General features: G+C 41.2%; 1 protein-coding gene across 4 annotated transcripts in view; it reads right to left on the minus strand.

Moving 5' to 3' along the window:
• Positions 1-14,511, minus strand: part of PPP1R1A (protein phosphatase 1 regulatory inhibitor subunit 1A) — a 212,021-nt gene that overhangs the window by 36,506 nt on the left and 161,004 nt on the right. For 2 of the 4 annotated variants that reach the window (XM_075850115.1, XM_075850117.1), the window contains exons 3-4: positions 12,282-12,319; positions 7,606-7,669 (exon numbers count right to left, since the gene is read on the minus strand). The exons of 1 other annotated variant lie outside the window; for it this stretch is intronic. In XM_075850115.1, coding sequence (XP_075706230.1) covers positions 7,606-7,669; positions 12,282-12,319 — 102 coding nt within the window. The remainder of the gene's footprint in view (positions 1-7,605; positions 7,670-12,281; positions 12,320-14,511) is intronic. One more of the 4 variants, XM_075850116.1, reaches the window with a different exon arrangement.

A 14,511-nucleotide genomic window follows, 5' to 3' on the forward strand; every position in this document is an offset into this window, starting at 1 on the left:
TCTCTCCGTGGAACTACTGTCCCGTACTGAAAACATGATTACAGTACGGGACAGTTGTCCTGCAGCGAGGCAGGGACTCCTAGCATCGTACATAAGTATGATGCTAGGAGCCCGGCTCCCTGCACTGTGTTCGGTCCGGGACTTGCGGCCGAAATACGTCCGTCAATTACGGACGTAATTAGTGTGTGTGCACATACCCTTACTGCAAGAGGTGGTGGCTGTCGTTAACACCGGGGCCCCCTCATGAGGGGGCCTGTGTCGTCCGGCCTATAAATGTTAGAGGCTGCTAGCGGCACCACTGGGCATATGGGGTGGGGGTGTCGGCTAGCAGCATGGGCCCCCTCAAGCTGCGGGCCCCGTAGCAGCCGCTATGGCTGATACTGCGGTAGTTACGCCACTGGCCATTTGGCTCATGGCAGCTACAAAGAATACAGTTCACTGTATTTATGTAGGGAGTGCTCCCCCTAAACCTCTTATCAATCACTGGTGGGGGGGAGTGCTTAAACAGGGCAGCAATATATGGTTGCAGATTCGCTTTATCATTATACTCATATATCCACAAATTATTTCTACATGTAAATCATTTTCTTAGTATAAATCATAGGCGTCAGAACGGCATTCATCCCATACCGAGCACTTGAATCCCCTTTGTTCCTTTGTTCGAATAGCCTACTTCCCGCCATAAGATAGTAATAAACTCAGTGGAGTCAGTATATATATGTCTTCACCAAGCACTTTCATCTATGCAGGCATGACAAGGAACACAGGGGATTCGGAGCTCCATATAAGATGAACGGAGCTCCGACCCCATATACTTTATGTTAATAAGATAATTTCAGATGTAGAAATCATTTTTATGTGTATTAGTATACATATACTAATATTGTTTAATTAATCTCTGCCATCTTACTATTTTGACATAAGGGGGAATATTTTCAGATACTAAATGTGAGAATCATTGTGTGCCTCCATTTTATTTCTTCTGTTCTATTTAAAGTGAATTCCTACAAAATCGATTCTCAGTGCAATGGCATACAGAGTGCACGACTTCGCCACTTAGCTTAGCGAAATAAATAATCTGCTGCATGCAGCACAGCACCGTGCCATCCTTTGCTTCTGGATATATTGCTGCTGGTGCCTAAGGGCACGGCCAGACGTGGCGGAATTGCTGTGGAATTCCGCTGCGGACAGTCCGCAGTGGAATTCTCCAGCGGCTGTTTTTTACAGTTGTTTCAATACATTTTTAGGCAAGTTAGTTCAGATGTTGCGGAAAACGCCGCTGCGAACCATAGGCTGCGGTGCGGAATTTTCCCTCCGCAGCACGCACTGACTGTTGCGGAGAAGAAGCGGAAACTGCGGATTTCAGCCTTTGCAATGCAAAAACTGAAATCTGTGGCAAGTCCGCTGTCTTTTCTGCAACGTCTGAATTACCTGACAAATATGCAAATGTTGGTGCAGATTCGTTGCGTAAATGCCCCAGATCTGCACCAACATTTGCAGTGGAAAAACTCTGCCACGTCTGGCCATGCCCTAAGGTGGGTAGAACCGACGTCTATATGAACTCAATTGTCACTATATAAATATATATATACCATGCAATAATAGTATTATGTATATGAATTGCAATTTAATGTTGCGATGCAGTCAAGCATTACATAGTAGGTGAGTAGAAATAGTTTAAACCGGATTTTATCTAAATGATGAGAATAAGATACATTAGACTTGGAACGGCTCATTAAGCTGAAGATGTGTAACAGCTGACATGCTTCTGTGATGTGAGAATTGCTCCCGAAGCGCGTAGACTTGATGCCTATCTGTGGGTGGGAGTGTATGTTCATCAGACACCATCCCGTCTTATTTGTGAGTGGGTGGTTGTGTAAAACTGCAGGTGTTATAGGCGACATTACAATTTCATCAGCTCTTCATAATTAACTGGGGAAAAATACACTAAAGCACACTATGAATTTCAGAACAGGAGAAACAATTGTTAAATATTCATTTGTCAATTTCCGTATAACTGAGAAGCAATTACTGCTTGCCATTTAATGCATGTATCATAGCAACTTACATTATGCAGAAATTTTATTTTTGTTGGTGTTGAAAAAGTACATTATAGAGAACAGCCTGGATAGTATTTTTTTGTGCACACATATATATATATATATATATATATATGCATTTGGGTAATAAAGGGTTAATTCACACTTTCATATTTGCATGTAGTTGATAACTTCCAATGCAGCGAATCAGTGGACTTTTCCATTTCATTGAAAGGGTCTATGTTATCATTGAATCTCCCTTTTTTATGCTCCACTGGTAGCAAATAGGGGGGGATATAGAAAGCAAACTATAGGTGAGTCCAGAGTCAACGCAGCCGTCTAGCAGGAAATTTTCGAGCACTTCTTGCTTCCCTCTGCTGACAAGCTTTACGGAGATGCTGATTTCATTTTCCAGCAGGACTTGGCACCTGCCCACACTGCCAAAAGTACCAATACCTGGTTTAATAACCACAGGATCACTGTGTGAGGAAGATGAGAGACACCAGACCCAACAATGCAGACGAGCTGAAGGCCGCTATCAAAGCAACCTGGGCTTCCATACCACCTCAGCAGTGCCACAGGCTGATCGCCCCCATGCCACGCCGCATTGATGCAGTAATTCATGCAAAAGGAGCCTCGACCAAGTATTGAGGGCATATACTGGACATACTTTTCAGTAGGCCAACATTCCGGTATCAAAAATTATTTTTGAAATTGGGTTTATGAAATATTCTATTTTTCTGAGACTCTAAATTTTGGGTTTTCATTAACTGTTACCATAATCATCAACATGAAAAGAAAAAATGCTGGAAATTATCTCTCTGTGTGTAATGCATCTATATAATATAGGAGTTTCACTTATTGACTTGAATTACTGAAATAAATAGGACTAGTACTGTACATTATTTATAACTGATAGCACTGCTGCTGTATTGTGCTGCAACTCCTTATAGACCAGTGCATTACAATGTTAGGACTATGGTTTTTTTAGGCTACATTGTCAATATTTGTCATTATTGCATCTTTACAGACAACAAATTTGATCTGTTACTTTTTAGGACTTAGGCCAGGCAAGAACAATTTTTTTATTTTGCCTCTTTGCATTCCGACGGTTCTAACTTTAATGGGTTCCATCGGATTTCTGTCATGGTGTCCATTTTGTCCAGCACAAATGACGGAATCTTCTATGGAGCCTCTGATGCTGATGTGAACAACACCTTTAAAATATCTGCTTGTAGATTACCAGTAGTTTGCTGCATTATTCCCGTTATAAATGTTATAATATTAGCTTGTGATGAATAAATTCTTGGGGCTGGATAATGCTGTTTCAGTAACATTTCAAACTGGTAACATGTTTTTTGTTTTTTTTATACCTTTTACATAGATGGAAATGTTACATAAAATATGCTTGAACATATAAATACCATTTAAAATGCATTCACTTGACTAAATGGCAATCTGGCATGTTTGGTATTACTAAAGAACTGGATAATAAAAAATGCCAGAAAAAGAGGTTGCCCTAGTGAGTCAGCAGTTTAGCAAACGGCAGTATTAAAGAGGCTCTGTCACCAGACTATAAGTGCCCTATCTCCTACATAATCTGATCGGCGCTGTAATGTAGATAACAACAGTGGTTTTTATTTTAAAAAAACGAACATTTTTGAGCAAGTTATGAGCAATTTTAGATTTATGCTAATTAGTTTCTTAATGACCAACTGAGCGTACTTTTTACTTTTCAAAATAAAAACTACTGCTCTCATCTACATTACAGCGCCGATCAGATTATGTAGGAGATAGGGCATCTATAATGTGGTGACAGAGCCTCTTTAAACTCTATTGTTGGGGTAGAACACCTAGCGGAAAGACCCTGAGTAAGTATTTAAAGGGAATCTGTCACTAGGTTCATGCTGCCTTAAGGGCAACTTGAGTTAATATCCTTTTACACACGCCAATGATCGGTTAAATGAGCGTTCGTGCGAATGGGCATTCCGAATAATTGTCCTGTGTAAACTGGGCAGCGATCAGCCAGCAAACGAGCATTTGCTCGTTCATCGGCTGATCGCATCTTTTATGTGAACCAAAAAACTATCGCTAGTTGGTATCTTATTTCCCTGTGTAAATAGGGAGGTGTTTTGCCGACATGATGTAAATGTATGGGGACGAAAGATCATATTAATGATTGGTCAACCCCATACATTACCGAAAATTGCTCCATGTAAATGGAGGTAACAATTGCTGATCGATGTGCTGTATTGTCGAACTGCGCACGTTTTCACGGCCAGCATCGAGCTCGAGCTGTCTAAAATCACCTTTAGTGACAGGGATTTAGGTGATTTTATAGAGACAAATAGCTTGACCCTATAAAGTGGTTAGGGTTACACCCTATAAAGTGGTTAGGGTTAGACCCTGTAAAGTGGTTAGGGTTAGACCCTGTAAAGTGGTTAGGGTTAGAATATACAACATTTAAGTCACCATTTGCCCGAAGGCAACCAACACCCTATAACTCCAGCCTATTTTTAGAATATATATATTTATTTATTTAGTATAATTACAAAAAAGATAAACTCAAAGAATTGTGTATTTAAAACAACAACTATCAAAGATTTTCATCGCCCTATGGGGGCTAATAAATGGTCTGTGTGTCGCATACAGAGAATGCTAGTATGACTCTTTAAGCAAGAGGTAATAAAAAGTACACTGCTGCCCAAAATTCAATGTTGCTTGAATAGGTTGAACTGTGAATTTAAGAATTAAAAAGGCCCCCCAAATGTTTCGCCGTTAACCGGCATCTTCAGGCATACTGAGGCTAATGGCGGCATTCAAATGTGTACGTCGTATATATATAAACTGAAACTTCATCACTGGTCCCTTCCAAGTATCATAAAAGCTGGAAAAGATATTTCCACAATGAAAGAGAAGATGAAATCATCATGCCTACTGCAGGCAGTTGCAGCAGCAAATCTATCTGTTAGGACTGGCAACATATTTTGTTTTGGGTTTCTAAATCTGAGATTGCTTCCCATGTCATGAGAGGTGACTCATTCGCTGTCTAATGGGCCTGCAGAATCAAGTGTGGACTTGGAAATGACAAAATTGCATCAAGCAATTTAACAGAACTTAATTTCAGGGTTTCTAATGTACTGCGCGTCTCGCAGAACAAATGTACCTAGAAATAATTTCACTTTATTCTGAAGTACATTTTGTCTCTTTAAACAATATAAACGTAAAAAATAAAACCACATAGCATTTATTCATATGAATACAATTGCTTACTAATAAGTATGGTATTAGAAAAAAGATCACCCAGATCCCTTTCAAATGGTCTCAATGAACCATAATGCATTATGCCGAGGCAGCAAATTCAAACTTTAAGTTCCCCTTCCAAGTAAGAGGTCAATATGGATTGTAAAAACCATTCTAGAGAGGATTTAATAATATAACAAACCTTAGACAATAGGAAAACCTCCCTCGTTATGCGCCCACAGTGACCAAGGAATGACAGCCATTGCGACCGTCATGGTCATGGGACCTGACATCATTATGGACAACACGTCATTGCACCACAAAGTAAACACTGGAGTAGTGGGGTACAATAAATCAATATTTTGATGTCTAATTTAGGGTAACCTTTTACCTGGAATATTACATCCTGAGGCAATCACATTCCTTACAAATCCATGTTATGTGGGGTGAGAAGACCTCCCTTCTTACTGAAGCACTCTCAATGGATTAGTTAGGCTGCTGTGGAACACTATTAGGTTATGTTTTGTAAAAAAGTTAAAAACTTGACTACATCTACTAAAACTTGGTCTCATTGGAGAGAAATAACATGATCAATCTACTAATGTATTTAAGACTGCCCTTGAATAAAATAGAGAACAATTCCATTCTATTTCCATTGAGTGCTACCTTCAGCTACAGCGCTTCATGAATGATGTCATATTCTATTAACAGAGCTGAGGAGAACTGAAATACTTTCAGGAACTTAATTTACATGGACGATTTAGCAATCATTGGATAATGATATTAGCAAATTCTGAGAAAGAACCTTAACAACTCATGAAACTTTAATTCCCTATTGTGTGACTCATCAACCATATGTGGTTCTTTCTAAAGCAGAAAATAAAAATCCTTGGCTACATTGGGCTCTGCATTAGCTGTGCTTCTGACCATGAATGAACTATTATATAAAATGCTTCTTATAATTACATATAACATTGTCTGCTACACGGCACAATGGTAAATAAAAGCCTATTGTTATTAAAATCTTCAAGATTAATTAAGATTCCACCTGTCACATAAGTCGGCTTCTGCGGCAATCATGAAATAATGAATTTCCAAAACTTGTAACACAGACTTACTACTCCAAAATTTTTGACTTTTTACTTCTCTCACCACTTCTCAAAGTGGCTAAGGCTGTGTTCACATCACCGTTACTTTCCGCTGCGCTATTGATTCCGTCCAAAACAACGGAACCCTTTCACAACGGTGACAGACGGAAACCATTAGCTAGGTTTCCGTCCGCATTGAGTTCAATGGTGAGGGAAACGGAAGCTGACGTTTCCGTTTGCCTTTCCGCTGAGGGGTTAAGCCGACGGAAACCTCAGACGGAACTCTTCAGCGGAAGGGCAAAGGTGATGTGAACAGGCCCTTAAAAGTAGGCAGAGTTATCAAAGGGAGTGGGGCCACCAATGCACTGACAGATTTACTATCATATACATTAAAAGCTGTGGTAAATTATAGCTCATAGCAGTCGTAGATTTCAACTTCTAGAGTGCGGACAGAAGTGTGCACCTCTTAATAAAGTAAATCTGCCCCAATGTGTTCTAGACACTTTTTGCACCTTCCTAGACAGTTTTGAGAAATGGCTAGAAAAAAGGCATGGCTAAGAGGAGTCATAAACGATTCAATTATGGCACGTGCGTGCCATTTTGTTGGCGCAGAATATTGATGTAAAGTACTGTGGCATAAGGAAGAGAAAAATGGCTAACATTTCTAGCAAGGTGTACCAAATTGATAATACAGTGTACATAACTGTGATAAATTTGGAGCAGTTTCTGCTTGTCTGATCTAGTCTTATACTGTCTATCTTTATTAATAATAATTATTATTAATAATAAATCTGCCCCACCGTGCTTAAAGAAGTTGTCAGCAATGAGCAATACCTTTTTGTTATCCCCTTAAAATATTCTGATCATAGAGATGTCCCACTGCTGAGACCCCCAGCGTTCTGCTGTAATCTGTTGAAATCCCCTGCAACACCAACCAATAGGGAAAACACATAATTATACCATTCCCATTGTAAGTAAGAAACTGCCCATATGATGCATGGACGTGATGGGTCTTTCAGGGAGAGAAATGCTGTGGCTAAAAGATGAGAGTCCTGAAAGAGAGATCCTGTCTAGTATCTTAGAATTCCTTAATAGGGTATTTAAAAATGGTATTTATAAACCCGACAACTCTTAAAAGATTTATATATGATCATGTCCATAGCTAAAAGACAATGATAAGAAACATAAATATAAAATACACGGACACGTAAAAGTCTTTATCAGTCAGTTAGTACCTTTCATGGTGGGTGTTGTACGTGACACTTTCTTCCTCTGATGTGGGGACATAGATAAAGTAGACTGTAAGAAACAAAGAGGTAAGCGTGGGGTTAGATCTCAACTTGACATCCTGAATGGTGTAGGAATCAGTCATTATGTCTTTTCTTGAATAGATTTAGTTGTTATTGCCAAGAAATTGACTAATCAATAGGAACACAGACCGGCTTTATTGAAACCAGGACATAAGCTTAAGCAGTCCCCTTTCCTACACTTTTACTGATCCTTTGTCACGTAAACACAAGGTTTTCTTTAGGCCGAAAAACAAAGTCACGTATTTTTGCACATAGAAATAAAGATTTCAGAGATGATACCTATATCAGCCAACTGTTGTAGAAATCACTGCAATCTTCGAAGGCTCACTGATGCAATGTCTTAAAGAGAACCTGTCACTAGGTTTCAAGCCAATAAAAGACCAGCCTACAGTTATGCAGGTTGGGTTCAGAGTTCCAAACTTGCCCAAATAAAAAAAACAAAAACGTCTGTTTCGGAAATAGTATTTGTAATAGTTAATAATAGTTAGTGATGCAGATCATTGAATTATACATTTGATGCAGATCATTGTATTACTTTCAACTTCATTTCCACTAATAAGTTAAACTCCTTTGTCTTTGCTGTGCAACTGGACTTCATCTGATCCATTTAGATTTTCCTTTTTCAAAGGTCCGTGGGATATTGAATAACTGACTGAATCATGCAGCAGATGGGCACCGGCCACATGGGAAATATAACTCATATTATCGATTTGTTTTTTAACCTTTGTGTCTTTCAAAACCATAAAACTATTGGTAAGGTTTATTAGTAGGATGGTCCAAATCCAGCTCAGCTGCCCAGAAGCTTCTTAAATGTAAAAATGATCCCAATATCTTTCTTGTCTAAGTTATAGTTTATTTTAAGAATTGTTAATTATAATCTGACATCTATTTCTTCACCGCTGGGAGAACGCGGGAGGATCTATCAGGCTGATATATAAGCACAATGCAAATTCTATTATTTCTAGTGTAAGAATCTCTAATCTCATGTCAAACTCTGTTTTTCAGAAGCCCGTCAATCAGTAAAACGGTCATTTTATCCTGCACACCATACAAATCGCTACATGAGCTTGCGTTCTCTAGAGAGGAGTCAGCAGGTGAGAGCCTCGTCTACATGCTGTTATAGTTTGCCCTACTGAGAATTTCAGATATTTTCTCACACAAGATCACGTGACTAGTCTGATCGGTAGACCTAATAACACAATATCACTTTACATCTTGCAGTTTCTCCAGGAGAATTAAAGCAGCATGTCTGCTGCAGGGGATTGGAATCCCACAAAAAGAAAGCCGTAGAGGTTTGGAATCTTATAAAAAAAAAATGCCAATGCCATGATTAGGGCTGGCGCAGTGAAGGGCCTCTTCTTATTCATTCTAGAATTACATGGCGTCGCAGCCGAGCGTGCATGTTTATTTCAATAGGGAGAGAATAAGCCACTGCCAATACCATGGGAATTTTATTTTCCATGGGAACAAAGGATCTTCCATGGGAACAAAGGATCTTCTATGGGAAGAAAGGATCGGGCATGATAAAATCCAAAATGCCCGACATTTGCTGTCAGTGGAGAGTCTAGAGGCCGTCATACACATAAGATTATCAGCTGATCCCACCAAAATCTGCGAGTTCAGCCAACTTTTGTCTGATATCTATGGCCAGCTTAAAATATAACTGCACTTTCATCAAACATTGTCATAGAGACAAATCAGATGTTTGGATCGGTGGGGGTCAGGTTGCTGAGACCCAAATCATCACTGAAACATAGGAGCAGGAACGCTGAGCTGAGCGCCCTGCACCTTTGGCTGTGATCATCCTAACAGAGAGCGTCGAAGACCGCTCACATAGAACATTTATGTGAGCTGTCTTCAGGCTGATGAGTAGTGCCGATCACAGGAGCGCCGATCACAGCTGAAGATGCAGGGCGCTCAGCTGAGCGCTCCTGCACCTATGTTTCAATGATGGTGGGGGTCTCAGCACCCGGACCCTCATTGATCTCAACTTTTTATATACCTCTATCACATCTCAAACGTTTGATGAAAGTGCAGTTACTCTATAACGGTCGGGAAATACATAGCATTAAATTCTGTCAAGTCAGAATTACGAAACCTTAAAGGGGTTTTCCACCTTCTGACAACTGATGACCTATCCACCGGATAGGTCATCAGTAAATGATCTGTGGGGGTCCGATATCCGAACCCCGCACAGTTCAGCTGGTCCGGTGCCTCTGTGCACCGGATGTTCATGCCGGAAGCACTTAGCTCCAGCCACAGAATAACGGCTGAGATGCAGTACTGCAGCTCTGCTCCTATTCAAGTAAATAGGAGCGGACCTGCAGTTCTGCAGCACAGCCGCTATGCTATGTACAGAGCCAATTACTTCCGGGCTCCGTACATAGCATTATGTGCCATAACATCCAGGGCCCGCAGGCCACCGGATGGGCTTATCGGTGCGGGGTCTGGGTGTCGGACCCACACCGATGATATACTGATGACCTATCCGGTGGATAGGTCATCAGTTGTCAGAAGGTGGATAACTCCTTTAAGCAATCTATCAGATCATTTCTTTAATTTTCTATCCAACACCGGTAATAACTGGATTCCGATTGGTTGCTATATGCAAGGCTTCAACTTTTTGCATTAGTTTTAATAAATGAAGTCCAATGTATCCAAACTAGCTCAGAGAAAAACTGACCTAGTTGTCCAGAGTAGCTTTTGTTGTGTGTTATATTGTGTATTACATTATAGAACATAAGAATTGAATTAAAAACTATTTTGACTGATAACAAAAGTTATCACCAGTTTGTCCATGGGTCTCTACTATTTCCAGTAGGACACAAGAGGCAGACTTTAAGATATTCTCCCACTGATACAGAGACCCCTACAAACTCCATACACTCATGCCCTTAGTCTCCCCTTTCTGCTGGAGATGTGGCTCTGAGGTTGGTTCGTTGTTGCATATCTTCTGGGAATGTCCCATGTTATATATTTTCTGGTCCAACGTGTGGTGAATGAGGAATTACTTTCGATCCTTCTTCCTGCTTTATTTCTGTTATATTCCCATCTCTGCCTACAAGAAATCGGTTATTCGACATTAATTAATGCTGTCCGTGTCTGTATTCCAGCATTGTGGCGCCAGCGTTACCATCGAGCAGTGGTTCTCAAGAGTCCAGTAGGTGATGCGGATGAAGAACTTTACAGCTACTGTTCATAACACTCGCGTGACAAATTCTAGTTTTCTGGAATACACAGAATACGCCATGTCTATTACATAGAATCCCTACCATTACCCAACCCTCCCCCTTCACGCCTTTTTTTTTTCTAGCATCCTTCCTCCCCATTGTCTGTGTTGTATGGCTCAGTATCTTTCGAGGGAGTTCTATTTTTTTTTTTCAAATTGCCCATACAGCCTCGACTGTTCTCATTACCGGCTTGTTCAACGGAATGCACTCACTGCATTGCTTGTCTTGTATATTTGATAAAAATAGTTATAAATAAAGACTTTTTAAAAAAAGTTGTCACCAGTTGCATACTTTTTTTTCCCTGAAGTCGACAGAAAAAAAATCTTGCTTTTTTTAATCTGTCTCAAATAAAATCAATGTGACGATGTATGGAAAATCCTGGATCACCTGTGACATGTGTAGCTTTTATCCATTGCATACATTGGCTGCTGTCCATTGTAATTGAAATCCGTCGCCACTACAGACAACAACTAGTACGTTTTTGATCAAAGAAAATCCCAATGAAGTTAATGGGATCAATTGTGATGTCCATTTCCTACTGGTTTAAAAGACAATAGATACCATCACAGGTATGCACATAGTCGAAAATGACAAATTAAATTTATTAGGGAGACTTAAGATGCAGCATGGGTAGATTAACAGTGCAAGCAGATTGTCCGAATCTGTGCTATTCAATGTCAGATTTTTTTTATATGTTTCAAAGCTACGTTTTTCCTTTTCAGATCTCCAAATCCCCTGCATCCATTCACACAGACATAGGGCGAAATGTATTAAGATTGGCGCTTCATTTTTGAAAAGTGTTGAGATAAAAGTAAACTGCCATTTATTGTGAAAATATGGTGTGCGACATTTTTTCCCACTTTTTAATGCCAGTAGTGTAAAGCCGTTAATAAATTTACCACATAGAGTTATATTATCATATTTTGGCTACTTACAGCTGCCACATGGGGGAGCTCACTGCATACATATTTATTGAAGTCAATGGGAGAAATATAAATACATTATGCAGCAAGCTCCCTCTAGTGGTGGCAACCAACAGCATTTGGGGTTCCAGGACATATCACATAATTGGTGAGACTTCATAGTCCTGGACAAGTCGGGAGAAAAGATAAGTGTCTGTGCCGTTGGTTTTGAAATGACTGCACATGTAATTCAATCTTTGAAGTTACTTTAGAAGCACATTAGCAATTATTTAATCAATCGTAATCATGTTATTATTGGTATATTGTTAGAACAGATATTGAACGTAGCATATTGTCAGACTCACAGTAAGTTTATAAGTATATATACAAACACAAATCGTAACACCTCAATACACTAATAATGACATATAATGCGTTCTAATTACACTATCATTCTTTATACACGTACCTTTTGTAATGGATTTGGGCTCCGTTCTTCATCTACTTCTGGTGGGAAAATACAAAAATACATTATTAAGTAAAATAAAATGTACACACCAATGCAGTCATGTACAGTATAGCAATATGTTGTTTTTTTTTGTTCTATACACAGGGGTGGAGATTTATTAAAACTTGTCCACACAAAGTTATGGAAATGTCCATAGCATTTAAATGGTTTCTCCAGACCCTAAAAATTGATTGTAAATAATCTGCCAGGCACAGCTTCGGGGTTAACGCCCATAGATAATCAGTCTGCACCTGCTTCTATGTCTGTGAGACTGACTCCATCTTCCACCACTCAGGGTGGCAGGCTTAGGAGTGGGAGAACCTATCACAGCCTGGCCAGATGGAGCTAGCTCCCGCCCTCTGTCTATTTATACCTGCCTTTCCTGTTCCTCCTTTGCTTGTGATTCTTCTCGTTTGATTTCCTGGCCCTGCTGAAGCTTTTTGTACTATTGTCCTTGCTTCATATTGACCCTGGCTTGCTGACTACACTCCTGCTCTGCGTTTGGCACCTCGTACTCTCCTGGTTTGACTCGGCTTGTTCACTTCTCTTGTTGCTCACGGTGTTGCCGTGGGCAACTGCCCCTTTCTCCCCCTAGCTCTGTGTACCCTTGTCTGTTTGTCTGTCGTGCACTTATTGAGCGTAGGGACCGTCGCCCAGTTGTACCCCGTCGCCTAGGGCGGGTCGTTGCAAGTAGGCAGAGACTGAGTGGCGGGCAGATTATGGCCCACTTGTCTGTCTCCCCACCCCCATCATTACATAATCACAAGCCCATACCTAGTCTACCCTGGTCCCTGACACCACTATGGACCCCCTTGAGACCCTGGCTCAGCAAATGCAGGGTCTCTCCCTACAGGTCCAGGCCCTGGCTCAGAGGGTCAACCAGCCTGATGCTACCATGGTAGTACCCCTCACCTCACCTCTTGAACCCCACCTCAAGTTGCCCGACAGGTTCTCAGGGGTCTGGAAGAATTTTCTCTCCTTTCGGGAGAGTTGTAGTCTCTATTTTCGTTTAAAGCCCCACTCCTCAGGTTCTGAGAGCCAGCGGGTGGATATAATTATGTCCCAGCTCCAGGAAGGGCCCCAAGAATGGGCCTTCTCCTTGGCTCTTGACGCACCTGAACTTTCCTCCGTTGATCTTTTCTTTTCTGCTCTCGGACTCATCTATGACGAGACTGACAAGACTGCTTTTGCCGAGAGTCAGCTGGTGACCTTACGTCAGGGTAAGAGACCTGTTGAGGAGTATTGCTCTGACTTTAGGAAGTGGTGCGTAGCTTCTCGGTGGAATGACCTTGCCTTAAGGTGCCAGTTTAGGTTGGGTCTGTCGAACGCCCTGAAAGATCTGCTAGTTAGTTATCCCTCTTCTGACTCCCTAGACCAGGTTATGGCTTTAGCGGTACGACTTGACAGACGTCTCAGGGAACGACGACTTGAACGTCTTGATGTTCTCTCCTCTGACTCCCCCATGATGCCTTCCGAGGTTCCGTTGCTTCGTTCCTCCCCGGAAGACTCGGAGGTACCTATGCAACTCGGGGCCTCCGTGTCCCGCCAACAACGTAGAGATTTCCGCAGGAAGAATGGTCTCTGCTTCTACTGTGGGGATGACAAGCATCAAGTGAACAACTGTCCTAAGCGTAAGAATGCAGCCGGAGAACTTCCGCGCCTAAGTGATCATCGGGGAGGTCACTTGGGCGCACAGGTATTTGCCGTAAATATGAAACGTAATAAAATCTTGCTTCCCTTTCAGGTCTCTTTTGGTGGTAGGTCTGCAGTGCCTTCGTGGATTCAGGGTCTTCTGCTAATATCATGTCTGTGGAATTTGCTATGTCTATAGCTATGCCTTTGATTGATTTGCCTAAACCTGTCCCGGTAGTGGGTATCGACTCCACTCTTCTTGCTAATGGTTATTTTACACAGCATACCCCTGTTTTTGAACTCCTTGTTGGCTCCATGCATTTGGAGCAGTGCTCTGTACTGTTAATGCAGGGATTATCGTCCGATTTGGTTTTAGGCCTTCCCTGGTTGCAGTTGCATAATCCCACGTTTGACTGGAATTCTGGGGACCTTACCAAGTGGGGTAATGAATGCTTGACGTCATGTTTTTCTGTTAATTCTATTTCTCCCCCTGAGGAGGTGAACACGCTACCTGAGTTTGTTCAGGACTTCGCCGATGTTTTCTCTAAGGAGGCCTCCG

Source organism: Rhinoderma darwinii, chromosome 2 (assembly GCF_050947455.1).
Source record: "Rhinoderma darwinii isolate aRhiDar2 chromosome 2, aRhiDar2.hap1, whole genome shotgun sequence".
Taxonomy (NCBI): Eukaryota; Metazoa; Chordata; class Amphibia; order Anura; family Rhinodermatidae; genus Rhinoderma; species Rhinoderma darwinii.